The following is a 16,382-nucleotide window of genomic DNA, read 5'->3' as shown; positions in this document are numbered from 1 at the left end:
ACGACCACTCATGGACCAACAACTGCAGTCACTTCAGTTCCATCACCAGTTGTGTCTATTGAAGCAACTGTTGAGGAACCTTTTGTTCAAGAATTTAATGATCCCAACAGTGAACAATACCAAACTCTTCAAACACAAGTGATATCAATGGTAAATAATCATTTACATTTAGAATTATGCACTGTTTTAGCTAAAAAAGACTCAAAACTGTACTTTTTTTTTACAGTGTGACTTCATTTTCTTTGAGACGTTTGGAAGTATTTTCATCAGAACCATTGTTATTGGATTCAGGTAATACAAGAATTGCCTCAATTTACATGATCCTGAACTAAATTGGAATTAACTATGGACTTTTAACAATTAAGGCCACAAATGGGAAACACTCAAGTAGAGGTGCAGCTACAGTTCAACAATTCCGTATCGACTGATCAAATTCCAGAAGCTGATGTGGTGGTAGACACATTGGTACAGGCTGTAAATAGTCCCAACAACACTTTCAATCTTACTTTGGATTCAGACTCAATAAAAGTCATTCGTAAGTCAACATTGCATTGGTTTTATTAAGTTGGTGTCACTTTTTAAAGAGTTTAATTACTAAAATGTTGTTATGTTTTCCATTGTCTCTATTACCTACCTGAAGAACCAGAAACAACAACCCGTGTATCCACAACTCAAGGGCCAACAACCATCCTGGTACCACCAACGAATGGACCAACAAACAGTACACCAATGACCACTCATGGACCAACAACTGCAGTCACTTCAGTTCCATCACCAGTTGTGTCTATTGAAGCAACTGTTGAAGAACCCTTTGTTCAAGAATTTAATGATCCCAACAGTGAACAATACCAAACTCTTCAAACACAAGTTATATCAATGGTAAATAATCATTTACATTTAGAAGTATGCACTGTTTTAGCTAAAATGACTCAAAACTGTACTTTTTTTTACAGTGTGACTTCATTTTCTTTGAAACGTTTGGAAGTATTTTCATCAGAACCATTGTTATTGGATTCAGGTAATACAAGAAGTGCCTCAATTTACACTATTCTGAATTAAATTGGAATTAACTGTGGACTTTTAACAATTAAGGCCACAAAAGGGAAACACTCAAGTAGAGGTGGAGCTACAGTTCAACAATTCTGTATCGACTGATCAAATTCCAGAAGCTGATGTGGTGGTAGACACATTGGTACAGGCTTTGAATAGTCCCAACAACACTTTTAACCTCACTTTGGATTCAGACTCAATAGCAGTCGTTCGTAAGTCAACATTGCATTGGTTTTATTGATTTCTGTCTCTTTTTAAAGAGTAAAATAACCAAAATCTTGTTATGTTGTCCTATCATTTATTACCTACCTGAAGAACCAGAATCAACTACCCCTGGATCCACAACTCAAGGGCCAACAACAACCCTGGTGCCAACAGTTAATGGACCAACAACCACCCTGGTATCAACAACTAATGGACCAACATTCACCACATCACATGGGCAACAAACTACCATGGTACCAACAACTAATGGACCAACAAACATCCAGTCAACAACAACTCATGGACCAATTATCACCCTGGTACCAACAACTCATCGGCAAACAGCTACCCATGTACCGACAACTCAGGGACCCACAACCACCCTGATATCAACTACTCGTGGACCAACAACAGCCCTGGTGCCAACAGCTCATGGGCAAACATTCACTCAGGTCTCCACAACAAATGGGCAACAAACCACCCTGGTACCAACAACTCATGGACCATTAACCACCCTGGTACCAACAACTACTGGACCAACAGCCACCCATGTACCAGGAACTCAGGGACCAACAACCACCCTGGTACCAACAAGTCATGAACCAACAACCACACAGGTATCCACAACTCAGGGGCAAACAACCACCCTGGTACCAACAACACTCTTAGTACCAACAACTAATGGACCAACAACAACTCTGTTAACAATTAATGGGCAAACAGCCACCCAGATACCAACAACTAATAGACCAACAACCACACAGTTAACAACTCATGGACCAACAACCACCATGGTATCAACAACTAATGGACCAACATTCACCCAGGTCCCCACATCAAATGGGCAACAAATCACCCTGGTACCAACAATTCATGGACCATTAACCACCCCGGTACCAACAACTAATGGACCAACAGCCACCAATGTACCAACAACTCATGAACCAACAACCACCCTAGTACCAACAAGTCATGAACCAACAACCACCCAGGTACAAACAACTCATGGGCAACCAACCACCTTGGAACCAATAACTCAAGGGCCAACAACCACCCAGGTTTCCACAACTCACGGGCCAACAACTACACAGGTACCCACAAATCATAGGACAACAACCACCCAGGTTTCTATAACTAATGGACAAACAACAACCCTGGTACCAACAACTAATGGACCAACAACAACTCTGTTAACAATTAATGGGCAAACAGCCACCCAGATACCAACAACTAATGGACCAACAATCTTCCAGTTAACAACAACTCATGGACCAACAACCACCATGGTGTCAACAACTAATGGACCAACTTTCACCCAGGTCTCCACAACAAATGGGCAACAAACCACCCTGGTACCAACAATTAATGGACCATTAACCACCCCGGTACCAACAACTAATGGACCAACCGCCACCCATGTACCAACAACTCATGGACCAACAACCACCTTGGTACCAACAACTCATGGACCAACAACACTCCTGGTACCAACAACTCATGGGCAAACAACCACTTTGGAACCAATAACTCAAGGGCCAACAACCACCCAGGTTTCCACAACTCACGGGCCAACAACTACACAGGTAACCACAACTCATAGGCCAACAACCATTCAGGTATCCACAACTAATGGACAAACAACCACCGAGTTAACAACAACTCATGGACCAATAACCACCCTGGTATCAACAATGAATGGACCAACATTCAACCAGGTCTCCCCAACTCAGGGCCAAACAACCACCCTGGTACCAACAACTCATGAGCAAACAACCACCCTGGTACCAACAACACTCCTGGTACCAACAACTCATGGGCAAATAACCACCTTGGAACCAATCACCCACACAACCACAACTCATGGACCCACCACCTCCCAGACCCCCACGACGCATGAGCCAACAACTACCCATGGGCCAACCACCATCCAGGTGCCTGCAACTAATGGACCAACAACAATCCATGCACCAACAACAATGCATGGGCCCACACCAACTACTCTGACACCAATGACTTCTGTAACCACTGCTGCAGCCACTTCTTCACAACCTGTTGTCATTCTTTCTGCAACTTTGGAGGTAGTTTTTACGGAAGATTTCAACAATATTACTAGTGTGCAGTACAGAGATCTTGAAACACAAGTTGTCTCTGCGGTAAGTCTACTTTACCATTTTGTATATTTATCCACTTCTACTGAGTTATATATAGAAGGGCCAAATGTTTTTTGTCAATGAAAAAATTCAATTAGAAGCGGAAAAATCCAATTTTGTTAAATGTTTTAAAAATACGTCAGTGTTTTAAAAATAAACATAGGTGCACACACAAAATTCAGGTCAATCATGTCAATTCATATGACAATCAATTATTTTGAACAAAGTGTTTATATACATTTTTCATTGACATATATTTTGATAAATGAGATTCTTTTTTTTAGATTTTTCAGTATTTTTTTGTAACGTTTCTGTTCCAGATCTTTCGTTATGATGTTTGGAACAGATTTTACGTGGGGGTTATGTCATCAATTGCTTCACAAAAAGGCTATACAGACCGTCCCATCTCATGTTGCCTTAATGTCTTAAAAGTTGGAAAGAGTGAAACTAAGAATTGCATTACAGTGTGTTTTAATCTAGTCTTCAAAGAATATTTAGCCCACCTGCTTTGCGATACTACTATCAACTTGAACAACATGTACATCAGACCTGGGCATATTACAGCCTGTTCAGCTTTTCAACCAAGCCGCCAATCCGATATGCAGTGCTTTTTTTTTACAAACCCCAAAACCAGTGAAGTTGGCACGTTGTGTAAATCGTAAAAAAAAAAAAATATATATATATATATATACATATATAGATATATATAGTGATTTGCAAATCATTTTCATCCTATATTCCATTGAATAGACTGCAAAGACAATATAATTAACGCTCTAACTGGAGAACTTTGGTATTTTTTGCAAATTTAGCTCATTTGGAATTAGATGTCTGCAACATGTTTCAAAAAAGCTGGCACAAGTGGCAAAAAAGACTGAGAAAGTTGAGGAATGCTCATCAAACACTTATTTGGAACATCCCACAGGTGAACAGGCAAATTAGGAACAGGTAGGTGCCACAATTGGGTATAAAAGCATCTTCCATGAAATGCTCAGTCATTCACAAACAAGGATAGGGCGAGGGTCACCACTTTGTGAACAAATGCGTGAGCAAATTGTCGAACAGTTTAAGAACATTTGTCAACCAGCTATTGCAAGGAATTTAGGGATTTCACCATCTACGGTCCATAATATCATCAAAAGATGGGGAGAATCTTGAGAAATCACTGCACGTAAGCAATGATATTACGGACCTTCGAACCCCCAGGCGGTACTGCATCAAAAAGCGACTTCATTGTGTAAAGGATATCACCACATGGGCTCAGGAACACTTCAGAGAACCACTTTCAGTAACTACAGTTTGTCGCTACATCTGTAAGTGCAAATTAAAACTCTACTATACAAAGCGAAAGCCATTTATCAACAACACCCAGAAACGCTGCCGGCTTCGCTGGGCCCGAGCTCATCTGAAATGGACTGATGCAAAGTGGAAAAGTATTCTGTGGTCTGACGAGTCCATATTTCAAATTGTTTTTGGAAACTGTGGACGTTGTTTCCTCCGGACCACAGAGGAAAATAACCATCTGGATTGGCATAGGCGCAAAGTTCAAAAGCCAGCATCTGTAATGGTATGGGGGTGTATTAGTGCCCAAGGCATGGGTAACTTACACATCTGTGAAGGCGCCATTAATGCTGAAAGGTACATAACAGGTTTTGGAGCAACATATGTTGCCATCCAAGCAACGTTAATCAAGGACGCCCCTGCTTATTTCAGCAAGACAATGCCAAGCTACGTGTTACAACAGCGTGGCTTCATAGTAAAAAAGTACGGGTACTAGACTGGCCTGCCTGTAGTCCTGACCTGTCTCCCATTGAAAAAGTGTGGCGCAACATGAAGCCTAAAATACCATAACAGAGACCCCGGACAGTTGAACAACTTAAGCTGAACATCAAGCAAGAATGGGAAAGAAATTCCACCTGAAAAGCTTAAAAAATTGGTCTCCTCAGTTCCCAAACGTTTACTGAGTGTTGTTAAAAGGAAAGGCCATGTAGCACAGTGGTAAGAATGCCCCTGTGCCAACTTTGTTGCAATGTGTTGCTGCCATTAAATTCTAGCTTAATGATTATTTGCCAAAAAAAAATTGGTTTCTCAGTTCGAACATTAAATATCTTGTCTTTGCAGTCTATTCAATTGGGTTTAGGTTGAAAAGGATTTGCAAATCATTGTATTCTGTTTTTATTTACAAAGTACACAACGTGCCAACTCAATTGGTTTTTGGTTTTGTATTACCGTAAGCCTTGAACTACATAGAGTATTCCAATGGTTGGGATTTGTGCTATACCTGATAGACGATACCTGATAGACGCATACTTGCCAACCCTCCCGATTTTCCCAGGAGACTCCTGAATTTCAGTGCCCCTCCCGAAAATCCCCTACAACTTGTCATCACGTCCGATTTTCCTCCATACAGACAGTGTGCTGGACCAGTCACATAATATATGCGGCTTTTACACACACACAAGTGAATACGGGTCACACTGAGGGTGGCCATATAAACAACTTTAACACTGTTACAAATATGCGCCACACTGTGAACCCACACCAAACAAGAATGACAAACACATTTCGGGAGAACATCCACACCGTAACAACATAAACACAACAGAACAAATACCCAGAATCCCTCATAGCACTAACTCTTCCGGGACGCTACAATATACACTCCCCGCTACCACCAAACCCGCCCCCCCAATCTCCCGAATTCGGAGGTCTCAAGGTTGGCAAGTATGGATATACGAGGTATTTCGGTGATCTACAGTACGTCACAGCAGCTCCAAGCAGGCGAGGCAAGAAGCGGAGTGGGCGGGGTTTGCTTACAGCAGCTAGCCTGAGACATGAGTGTCAGGGAGGGACACGGAAGCAGATTTCTACAACAAAGTTCTGTTTTGCAGAAGAGTTATAATACATGGATCTGTGGGTCTTTTTTTGTCCTTTCCGTTCATTTTTCACGGTGTTTGTTGCATTTTGCTTTATTATAAAGATCGATCTCAAGACGTTCGACTGGGAGGTAGAGAGTAGAGATGTACTGTACATATCTTATTAATTCATATCACAAATCCCACATTATTTATTTTCATGTACCTTATTTTATGCAGCATAAAGGCTGTAAAATTCCAATTAGTTTTTTGAGGTGGTCTGTAATATTTTTAGAATTTTATCAGCCATATTGTTTGTATTTGTATTGTGTGTTTAGCTTTGACTCTTTTCTACAGCATTTTAGGAATTTATTTTACCAATGCTGAACAACCTAAACATGTTTAAAGTGTTCCTTAAAAAAGGGAACCAAGCACACTTACAGCAAAATGCGTGACACTGTATGTATAAAAAACCATTAGAAACAGACAACTGACAGTGTCATGTTAAAAATCATAAATATAAGAATAAGACCAGTGAATATTGTCACACAATCATCAGTCAGTCACTCCTCTGTTACACAGAAATATCCTGCTGTTATAATGCCATATACTGTATATACAGCATGTGTGTGTTACTATATATATATATATATATATATATATATATATATATATATATATATATATATATATATATATATATATATGTGTGTGTTAGGGTTGTCCAGACACCAATATTTCGGTACCAGTACCTAAATGTATTTCGATACTTTTGGATACTTTTCAAAATAAAAGGTATTTTTGGATTCATTAAAAAAAATCTTACAATATATTAAACATATGGTTCTTATTGCACTCAAAGAACAATTTTCAAAGATTAAAACAAAAAATAAAAGACATTAACACATTGGGCTGTTCTTGTTGCACTCAAAGAACATTGTGCAATTTGATATATTACATGTAGCCTGCCATAATCTAGGATTAGGTTGGATTGGAATAGTAGGCTTTGACATTTTAATAAATGATTCATGATTATTGTTGCCACTCTTGGTTTGTGCTTTAAGACAAATAAAATCATTAGTAAATACTAAAATCAATACTAGGGCGAAAAGTACACAGATAGGACATGTAACAGGTAAAACACATTGTTAAAGATAAAACACAAATTAGAACAATTTGTTACAAAATTACGTCATTTCCCTCGCATTAAGTGGCGCTACGTATATGTGCACAGCAGGACTGTGAGTTAACTACATTATCTTTACACTTATTGTGCAGGTTTGAATTATTGTTATTTAAATGTTTGAAGAGCAGGTGGTCTTGGCCCCTTTGGCGAGGCATGTTTTAAAGCGTTATTTTTTTTCTTTTTGACCTGTCCAGCTACTCAGGCAAATCACATTGTTGATGTAGATGCCCATTTTCGCTGTACAGATTTACTTTAAAAAAGGAAGTGTGGGATACTTCTCTTGTTACCTTATTTGTATTTGACTTTATTAAATGGATTTATATTATTATTTGGTGCAGCCGGGCCAGAGCAGGAGGGGATAGAAACAGAAAAAAGGAAGTCAGAGGGGGAAATTGCGGGGTCAACAAGGGGGATAAGACAGAGAGACGAAAACAACCACAAACAACAATAACAACAACAACAACAGAACAGCATCAGCAAATAGGTAATGTACAAATATGATAGTAAAAGTGATAGCAAAGAAGCAGTTAGTGAAGTCAATAATAATAACACATAAATGACACTGAACATTGTTACACTACAAATGGAACGATACAAATACCAACAGAAATAGCCCTATTGGTAATAAATAATAACAACCTCTATTATCAACAATTCAATGGTTTCAAATGCAACAATACATAAATGTAATGATAACTTGAAATACAAAAGAAAGCACATAAATGAAGGGGAAGAAAGAGAAGCCAACTACATTAACCTTGTAGATTGTTATAGAAACCATAAGTTAAGCTTTATCAGGGTGCCGTGTGTTACCCAGTTTCCCCTAGGGCAACAACATTAATATATATTTGATGAAACGTGATTATATGCATGAGTGTATGTATGCATATGTGCTTGTACAATATGTGTATATGTATGTTTGCACAGTGAATGTGTGTGTGGATGTTTTTACCGTAACCTCACACGAAATCTGAAGATATAAAGAAAACATTTCAACCTGAAACTGAAATTCAAGAAAAAAAATTAACTGTAAAAAATATATATTTATAGCTGAAAAAAACAACTGAATCCTATATATAGAAATATACGAAATTTAGATTGAAAATAAATAATGTACTCAAAAGAATCATCAGAGTGAATTATGATTGTATTGAACCAGAATTTGTTTGTGCACTTAGTTTTGAAATAAATACACTGGTGTGTTTGACAAAATTCAACATCAAAACTTGTTTTTTTAGTTTCAAATGTTCCAAAACTTTTGGCTCTAATATAGCTGCATACACTTTCCAATGATTTTAACGCAATGTATCCACATTACAGTGCAACATGATCTACAGGGAGAGATTTGGTCTAATCTTCCTCCGCACCTTCGTCATCAGAATTATGTAAGATTTTTGACGGATGACGTGAACATTGCAAGTTATTTTTTTTGTAAAAGATCGTAAAACTTTGCCATTTGTGTGCGACACAGCCGTGCGGTCGTCATCACGCGAATGGACAACACGCAAGTGGACGTGGGACTCGAGTTCAGAGACATTGAGTCAACCCCACAGAACGACGACGTTGTTACCACCTTGGAGGAAACGCTGAGGCAACCCAACAACTCGTTAAACATCAGCATCGTTCAGGACTCCATTAAAGTCATACGTGAGTTAACCGTCATTTTCATGGCCAGATTTGTCATTCGCTCTGTTATTTTTTTCAATGAAGTCTTCCCCAATGTTGACAGAATCCCCAAATAGAGCAAATTCAACGACGGCAAAACCTTCTTCCACCACCAAAAAGACAACGATGACGCCAGTGCAGCTAACAACGCGGACGTTAAGGTTTACGTCTGACGAGACGTTTACCAGTGACTTGCTCAATCAGTCGTCAGCTGCATTTGTTGACCGAGCGAGGATAATCAAGACGACGGTAAGAAAAACTAGTTTACAGACAATAGAATAAAATAGCATGAGCTGGTTTGAGTTCTTGGGTCTTGGCATTCTAAAATAATATGAAAAGTATCACTCAATAGTATGTAGTATGCCCGATTTTTAGCATTCATGCTAATAATAAAACCTTTTTGGAAGCACAACAATAGTCCGTCTGGAGCCACCACTTTCACTGCCATCCAATTGGCAGCGCACCCGACCCCACTGGTTGGGACTGCGGGTGGTGGGCCCATGTGGCAGAGAAGCTGGTGTGTCCACGTAGCTTCTTCGGGCTGGGCTAGCCCGGCCACCAGGCGCTCGCTAACGAGCCCTGCCTCCGGGCCTAGTTCCGGGCTGGCTAACGCATCTTCTGTGGTCCATGGGGGTATTGTAACTAGAGATGTCCAATAATATCGGGCTGCCGATATTATCGGCCAATAAATTCTTTAAAATGTAATATCGGAAATGATCAGTATCGGTTTCAAAATTATCGGTATCGGTTTCAAAAAGTAAAATTTATGACTTTTTAAAACGCCGTGGTGTACACGGACGTAAGGAGAAGTACAGAGCGCCAATAAACCTTAAAGGCACTGCCTTTGCGTGCCGGCCCAGTCACATAATATCTACGGCTTTTCTCACACACACAAGCGAATGCAAGCCAGACTTGTTCAACAGCCATACAGGTCACACTAAGGGTGGCCGTATAAACAACTTTAACACTGTTACAAATATGCGCCACACTGTGAACCCACACCAAACAAGAATGACAAACACATTTCGGGAGAACATCCGCACCGTAACACAACATAAACACAACAGAACAAATACCCAGAACCCCTTGCAGCACTAACTATTCCGGGACGCTACAATATACACCCCCTGCTACCCCCTATTCCCCCCACCTCAACCTCCTCATGCTCTCTCAGGGAGAGCATGTCCCAAATTCCAAGCTGCTGTTTTGAGGCATGTTAAAAAAAATTATGCACTTTGTGACTTCAATAACAAATATGGCAGTGCCATGTTGGCATTTTTTTCCATAGCTTGAGTTGATTTATTTTGGAAAACCTTGTTACATTGTTTAGTGCATCCAGCGGGGCATCACAACAAAATTAGGCATAATAATGTGTAATTCCATGACTGTATATATCGGTATCGGTTGATATCGGAATCGGTAATTAAGAGTTGGACAATATCGGAATATCGGATATCGGCAAAAAAACCATTATCGGACATCTCTAATTGTAACCCTGATGGGGCGGGGCATTCGGGTGCTACTTGCCCAGGTGTCACTCTTGGGCAAAGGTGACCCGGAACTATGTAAGGCAGGGGCGTTCAACTCCCTGAGGCTTTATACAAGCCCACAAACCCAATGCACGTCCCACTGGGAGGAGACCAGATGGGGGGATTACATCTCCTCCCTGGCCTGGGAACGCTTCGGGATCCCCCAGGATCCCGAAGGTTGCTAATGTTCCTCTGGAGAGGGAAGTCTGGGGGTCTCTGCTGGAGCTGTTGTCCCTGCAACCCGATTCCGGATAAGCGGTTGAAGATGAATGGACAACAATAGTTAGTGTGAATGCTTGATTCCCAATAAAAATCCGAAATTACACCTAAAAAAAGTTTATACAATTTTGTGGCGGGGGCAAAACAAAATTACTATGAATACTTGATTCTCAGCATTCCCAAAGTTTTACCAAAAATATTCAACACGTAGTAGTCAGCAATGTAACAACATTAGTTAGCATGAATGCTTAATTCACAGCGTTAACAATAGAATCCAAAATGCAAGTGTTTAGGCACACTATACTGTAGTACACTGCAGCACTGTATGTAGTGAGTTTGATTACCAGCATTCACATAATTTGATAAATTACACCAGATAAGAATTTATGTCGCAGCATTTTCAAAATTATACAAATACTATTTGAGCAGATATGCTCAAGCCTAACATTAACATTAACTTTAGCATTAACATTGACATGAAGATTAGCAACACCATGAATGTTTAAATCTGAGCACTTACTAATTGTGGGTGAAAACATGTTTTAGGGTTAAAAGAACCCACAGTGTGAAGTAAAATACACATTTCCCCCGTGACTCCGAACGGGACAAGCGGTAGAAGATGGATGGATGGATGTTTGATTCTCAGCATTCACTAAATTATAAAAAAAAAACAATGCTATGAAAAATAACGATTTAACTCATGTGATCAATCACAAAAAAGTATTGCATTAATCATGTATACACACAAATTAATCATACAATTTATTTTGAAGGTGCATGCTCATTTTTTCTTTGAAGGAGAACTGCACTTTTTGGGGAATTTTGCCTATTCTTCATAATCTTTATGAAAGACATAAAGACAAAAGTTTCTTTTTTGCAATCTAACATGTAAAAAAATGGCTAATTCTAGGTGTCTCGCAATGCAGCTAATGGAAGCAATCCATTCGAACTCTAAATCAGTTTAAATATGCATTAAAAACCGTCAACAATACTTCATTTACGGTTCGTAACTTGTTCGTTCTATATATATATATATATATATATATATATATATATATATATATATATAAATATATATATATATATATATATATATATATATATATATATATATATATATATATATGCATGAAAACGAGTTTGACACCCCTGTATAGTGTGTAATACTGTATGTCTGAGCTTGATTCAAATTTAAAACATTTTGGAGCTGTTAAAAAACAAACAGCATACAGTGGCAAATTATGATTAATTCCAACTAACAAACGCGAGTGTTTTCTAATCATGGCAGACTTGGTAACAGATGACAATTTTTGGAAAATGAGGCATCACAACCTTATCTTTTTGAAGCTGAAAATACGGAGGATGAACTACTGCTTAGAGAAACCAGCACAAAGAGAGGCTGTTTTTGTAAGAGAACACTGGCAAACTCTTTTTCCAGCGTAGTAACACATTGACATGCTTCGGTATTAGCCGTAAAAGCTAGCTACGGCAAGAGATCAGCTCGCTTCTACGTCAGCACCCAAATCTCATTGGGCCGCGACCCGAAGGGAATAAGCGGTAGTAAATGGATGGATGGATGGATGCACAACACAATGCGATAAGACAATAATCATGAACAATCATATTACAGTATCTGTAAAGTATTAGCCCAAATTTTATGTTTTGTTTGCACACAGCTAGCTTGCTCAACAGTATATGTACTGTAGTTGTAATAACACGCATGAGATGCTGCTTGTATCATGATCAATATTATAGTGACTTACTTGATGGACAGTTGTGTGTTTGGTCCAGCTGTCCCCGGACAGATTTATTTTGGGTAAGCACTCCATTTATGTCGAAATAGCTTGGCTCCAAGTTCCAAATTTACAGCGTCAAAGTGACGCCGACCTCATTCTTTCAGCTTCCGTCTGCTCCAACTTTTCAGCCTCTCTTTGTGCTGGTTTCTCTAAGCAGTAGTTCATCCTCCGTATTTTCAGCTTCAAAAAGATAAGGTTGTGATTCCTCATTTTCCAAAAATTGTCATCTTTTACCAAGTCTGCCATGATTAGAAAACACTCACGTTTGTTCGTTGGAATTAATCATAATTTGCCACTGTATGCTGTATGTTTTTTAACAGCTCCAAAATGTTTTAAATTTGAATCAAGCTCAGACATACAGTATTACACACGATACAGGGGTGTCAAACTCGTTTTCATTGAGGGCCACATGGCAGTTATGGCTGCCTTCAGAGGGCCCATTACAATAGTAAATAATATATGAATATATATAATTACTAATTATATATATATATATATATATATATATATATATATATATATATATATATATATATATATATATATATATATATATATATATATATATTTGCATACACTAAAAACATGTTTACATTTTACAGTATTTTTTTAACTTTTGAGGATATAAAAGGAAATGGATAAACAGTACCAATGTGTTTACTGTAAAATGTATTACTGTAAATGGAAAAATGTGCCACAGTTAGTTTAGTTTATTTACGGTAAAATTCTAGCAACTTTTTTTTTAACAGTAAACATAATTTTTACAGCGTACAATTTGATGGATAACTTGCTTTGAAAACATGAGTTACGCCAATATTAAAGTACTTATTTTGATTTTATCAAAAATTGTTTGTAATGTATGTTATATGTTATATTTGTTGCAATATTAGATTGAGCTTAAAAGATATGAAATTACTTGCAGTACATTTATTGTTTTCTGTAAAAATGTAAAGTTAATACATTTAATAAGAAAAGTGTGAGCATATTAATTCCAGGCTTCCGTGGGAACCACATGAAATGATGTGGTGGGCCACATCTGGCCCCTGGGTCTTGATTTTGACACCTGTACATTGTAACATCATTTGCTTTGCAATGTTTCTTGCATGTCTCTGCAAATGCTGTAAAAATGGGCTTGAGTTACTGGTATTTAGAACACTTTTACTTTTCAAACATAGTAAAAGAACTGTAAAACGAAGAGATATCACACTTTTTTCTGCACAATTAAATGGGTCATGTCAGCCATTGTTCATTCATCAATAAATGTATATCACTATTTCTCTGCAGCTTGAGCCTTTCTACAGCAGGGCCTTCTCATCGTTCAACTCTTTGACAGCAACGTCATTTAGGTATTTTATTGTTTATAAAAACGTTTTTTCTTTGTTCTGGTGCTATGTATTCATCTTACAATGTTTTTTTGATTAGTAATGGCTCAATCATCAACAACATGGACCTGAGGTTCACTTCGGGGTCGGTGCCCAACAACACCGCCATTGGGAATGTTTTGATTGCCGCTGCGCCGAACATCACGGCGTTCAACGTAAACACCACGTCCATTTTTGTGAACGGCATGCGTAAGTTCATTTCTTTTGTTGGTTTCTTCAAAACAAATTAACATACAAAATCACACTAAAAATTCTTCACGTTTGTAGAAGTTTCAAGCGGAGCGAGCCACTTGACGAGCATCATCGGCGCATCCTGCCTTGGGCTGTTGTCATGGTTACTGTCCTGCCAGCACTAGCATCAACCCCAGTGTATTATTTTAATATATAGATCGATCGGTAATATATATTTTCATTGCATTTAGCGTTTCAGAATCAAACAATGGTGACAATAATCCAAAATAGGCAAGTATTGAGGTTTGTTTGGGTAGCTAATAAGATATTAAGTGAAGATGTGTATTCCTGCAACGCAATATCACATTACTGGCTGTGCTGTACAACAATGTAATGGGTAAACAAATACACAAATCACACTATATTTGCTCGTATTTGCAATTACTTTAATTCCCAAATGGTTTTTTTAAATATGACAAAGTATATTGCTCATAACATCCTGAATGAAAATTGCTTCTCTGTGCAAAAAACTATTAAAAAACTTAAACGCATGATTCATCATTTTCTTTTTTGTATAAATAACACAAAAAAAATCAGTTTCTTTCCCAACATGTTTTATACTTAACATATAATAGAGGTCTATTAGCAAAACACATGGGGCCAAAAGTTTAAGTACAAAAATGTTAAATAAACAAGTATTAGTTATGCTCACAATACTAGGTGTGCCAACAATCAAAATATTTGCTACCCTCAAAATATTAGATACATAAAAAACATTAGGTACAAATGAGTCCATTATATTATGCGCGACAGCTCCCCCAAAAATAAGGTATAACTGACGTCAAAATATTATCTATGCCCAAAATATTAGATTCTGGGTTTTTGTTTTTTTTAGCTAGACCTAAGGCCAAAATATTTGGGCCTAAATATAAGATGCAGCAGAGGCCAACATATTAGGTACACCTAGACCAGTGGTTCTCAAACTTTTTTCACCAAGTACCCTCTCAGAAAAAAAACTTGGCTTTTCAAGAACCACCATAATGACCAACATTAAAACGCACTAGTGTGGTAGGCATAAGTATTCATTAACAACAAGGCAGCGGTTTTATTTGACAAGTACATTTAATATTTTTGGCTATTGTAACATTGCACACAGTTTGAACGGTAACAATGTGTTCTAATATACTGTATTAAAACACTGTACTTTAATACGTACCACTATATGGAGCCCGCGTACCACTAGAGAATCACTGACTTTGAATACTAGGTGTATATGAGGCAATATATGAGTTACTCTAAAAATACACATTTGGCCAATAATTGTCCATTACTGTAATTAAAAAGAACACGACCGGGAGGTCACTCTGACTGCTAGTGGCTTTGGTACTCACTTCCGCCTGGACCGATGCACAGAGGAAACATTGATGAGCAAATATCGGTTTGTTCGCCGTCTGGTTGTACGTCAATAAACGCTATTGCAGCTCTGTGACTGTGAGAGGTTGTGCATCCCTGTTCAGTAGTTTCCTCAACTTGTTATCACCTCTGTTTATACTCATCCAAAGGTAAACTCTGCACTGGCCTCCAGGACCGCCCATGATGACGTAGTGCGGAAATTACAGTCCATCTCACTAGATGTGCCACACTTGACCACGTCTCTCGAAAAAACACTCAAAACATCTAACAGTATGTCACCTGCCCAACCAGACAGAAAAAAACACTTGATCTATATTATGGGTCAGTAAAGAATGTATATAAAGCTCTATCACAGGTTTGTGTCAAACGTACGGCCCGCAAACAGGTTTTATCCGGCCCGCGGGATGAGTTTGCTAGGTATAAAAATTAACCTGAAATGTTTTAATGAAAGAAACAGCTGTTCTAAATGTGTCCACTGGATGTCGCAATAGCAATTCTTTGTAAAATTGTAGATGATGCTACATATGTACAAAATAAACCACATGTTAGTACATCAGTCGAGGAAATAAATAAATAAATGATAAATGGGTTGTACTTGTATAGCGCTTTTCTACCTTCAAGGTACTCAAAGCGCTTTGAAACTACTTCCACATTTACCCATTCACACACACATTCACACACTGATGGAGGGAGCTGCCATGCAAGGCGCTAACCAGCACCCATCAGGAGCAAGGGTGAAGTGTCTTGCTCAGGACACAACGG

General features: G+C 38.4%; 1 protein-coding gene across 1 annotated transcript; it reads left to right on the top strand.

Annotated features, from left to right (window-relative positions):
• Window positions 1-388: 388 nt before the first annotated feature.
• Window positions 389-15,556, top strand: LOC133605617 (uncharacterized). Its single transcript, XM_072913231.1, has 11 exons — window positions 389-535; window positions 641-879; window positions 954-1,018; window positions 1,093-1,262; window positions 1,366-3,407; window positions 8,766-8,830; window positions 8,917-9,092; window positions 9,175-9,359; window positions 13,939-14,000; window positions 14,077-14,225; window positions 14,304-15,556. Exons 2-11 carry the CDS (start codon window positions 730-732, stop codon window positions 14,390-14,392), a joined length of 3,153 nt encoding a protein of 1,050 aa, XP_072769332.1. The 5' UTR covers window positions 389-535; window positions 641-729; the 3' UTR covers window positions 14,393-15,556.
• Window positions 15,557-16,382: the final 826 nt, after the last annotated feature.

The sequence above is a fragment of the Nerophis lumbriciformis genome, linkage group LG05 (genome assembly GCF_033978685.3).
Source record: "Nerophis lumbriciformis linkage group LG05, RoL_Nlum_v2.1, whole genome shotgun sequence".
Lineage (NCBI taxonomy): Eukaryota > Metazoa > Chordata > Actinopteri > Syngnathiformes > Syngnathidae > Nerophis > Nerophis lumbriciformis.
Note: the sequence above shows the minus strand (reverse complement) of the source record. Positions and strands in the feature narration are given on the sequence as shown.

Excerpts from the sequence above, each read along its gene's own strand:
- LOC133605617 (XM_072913231.1), top strand. The coding sequence starts at position 730 with ATGACCACTCATGGACCAACAACTGCAGTCACTTCAGTTCCATCACCA. Across the intron at positions 880-953 it reads AAACACAAGTTATATCAATG|TGTGACTTCATTTTCTTTGA; the intron begins GTAAATAATCAT and ends TTTTTTTTACAG. Across the intron at positions 1,019-1,092 it reads ACCATTGTTATTGGATTCAG|GCCACAAAAGGGAAACACTC; the intron begins GTAATACAAGAA and ends TTAACAATTAAG.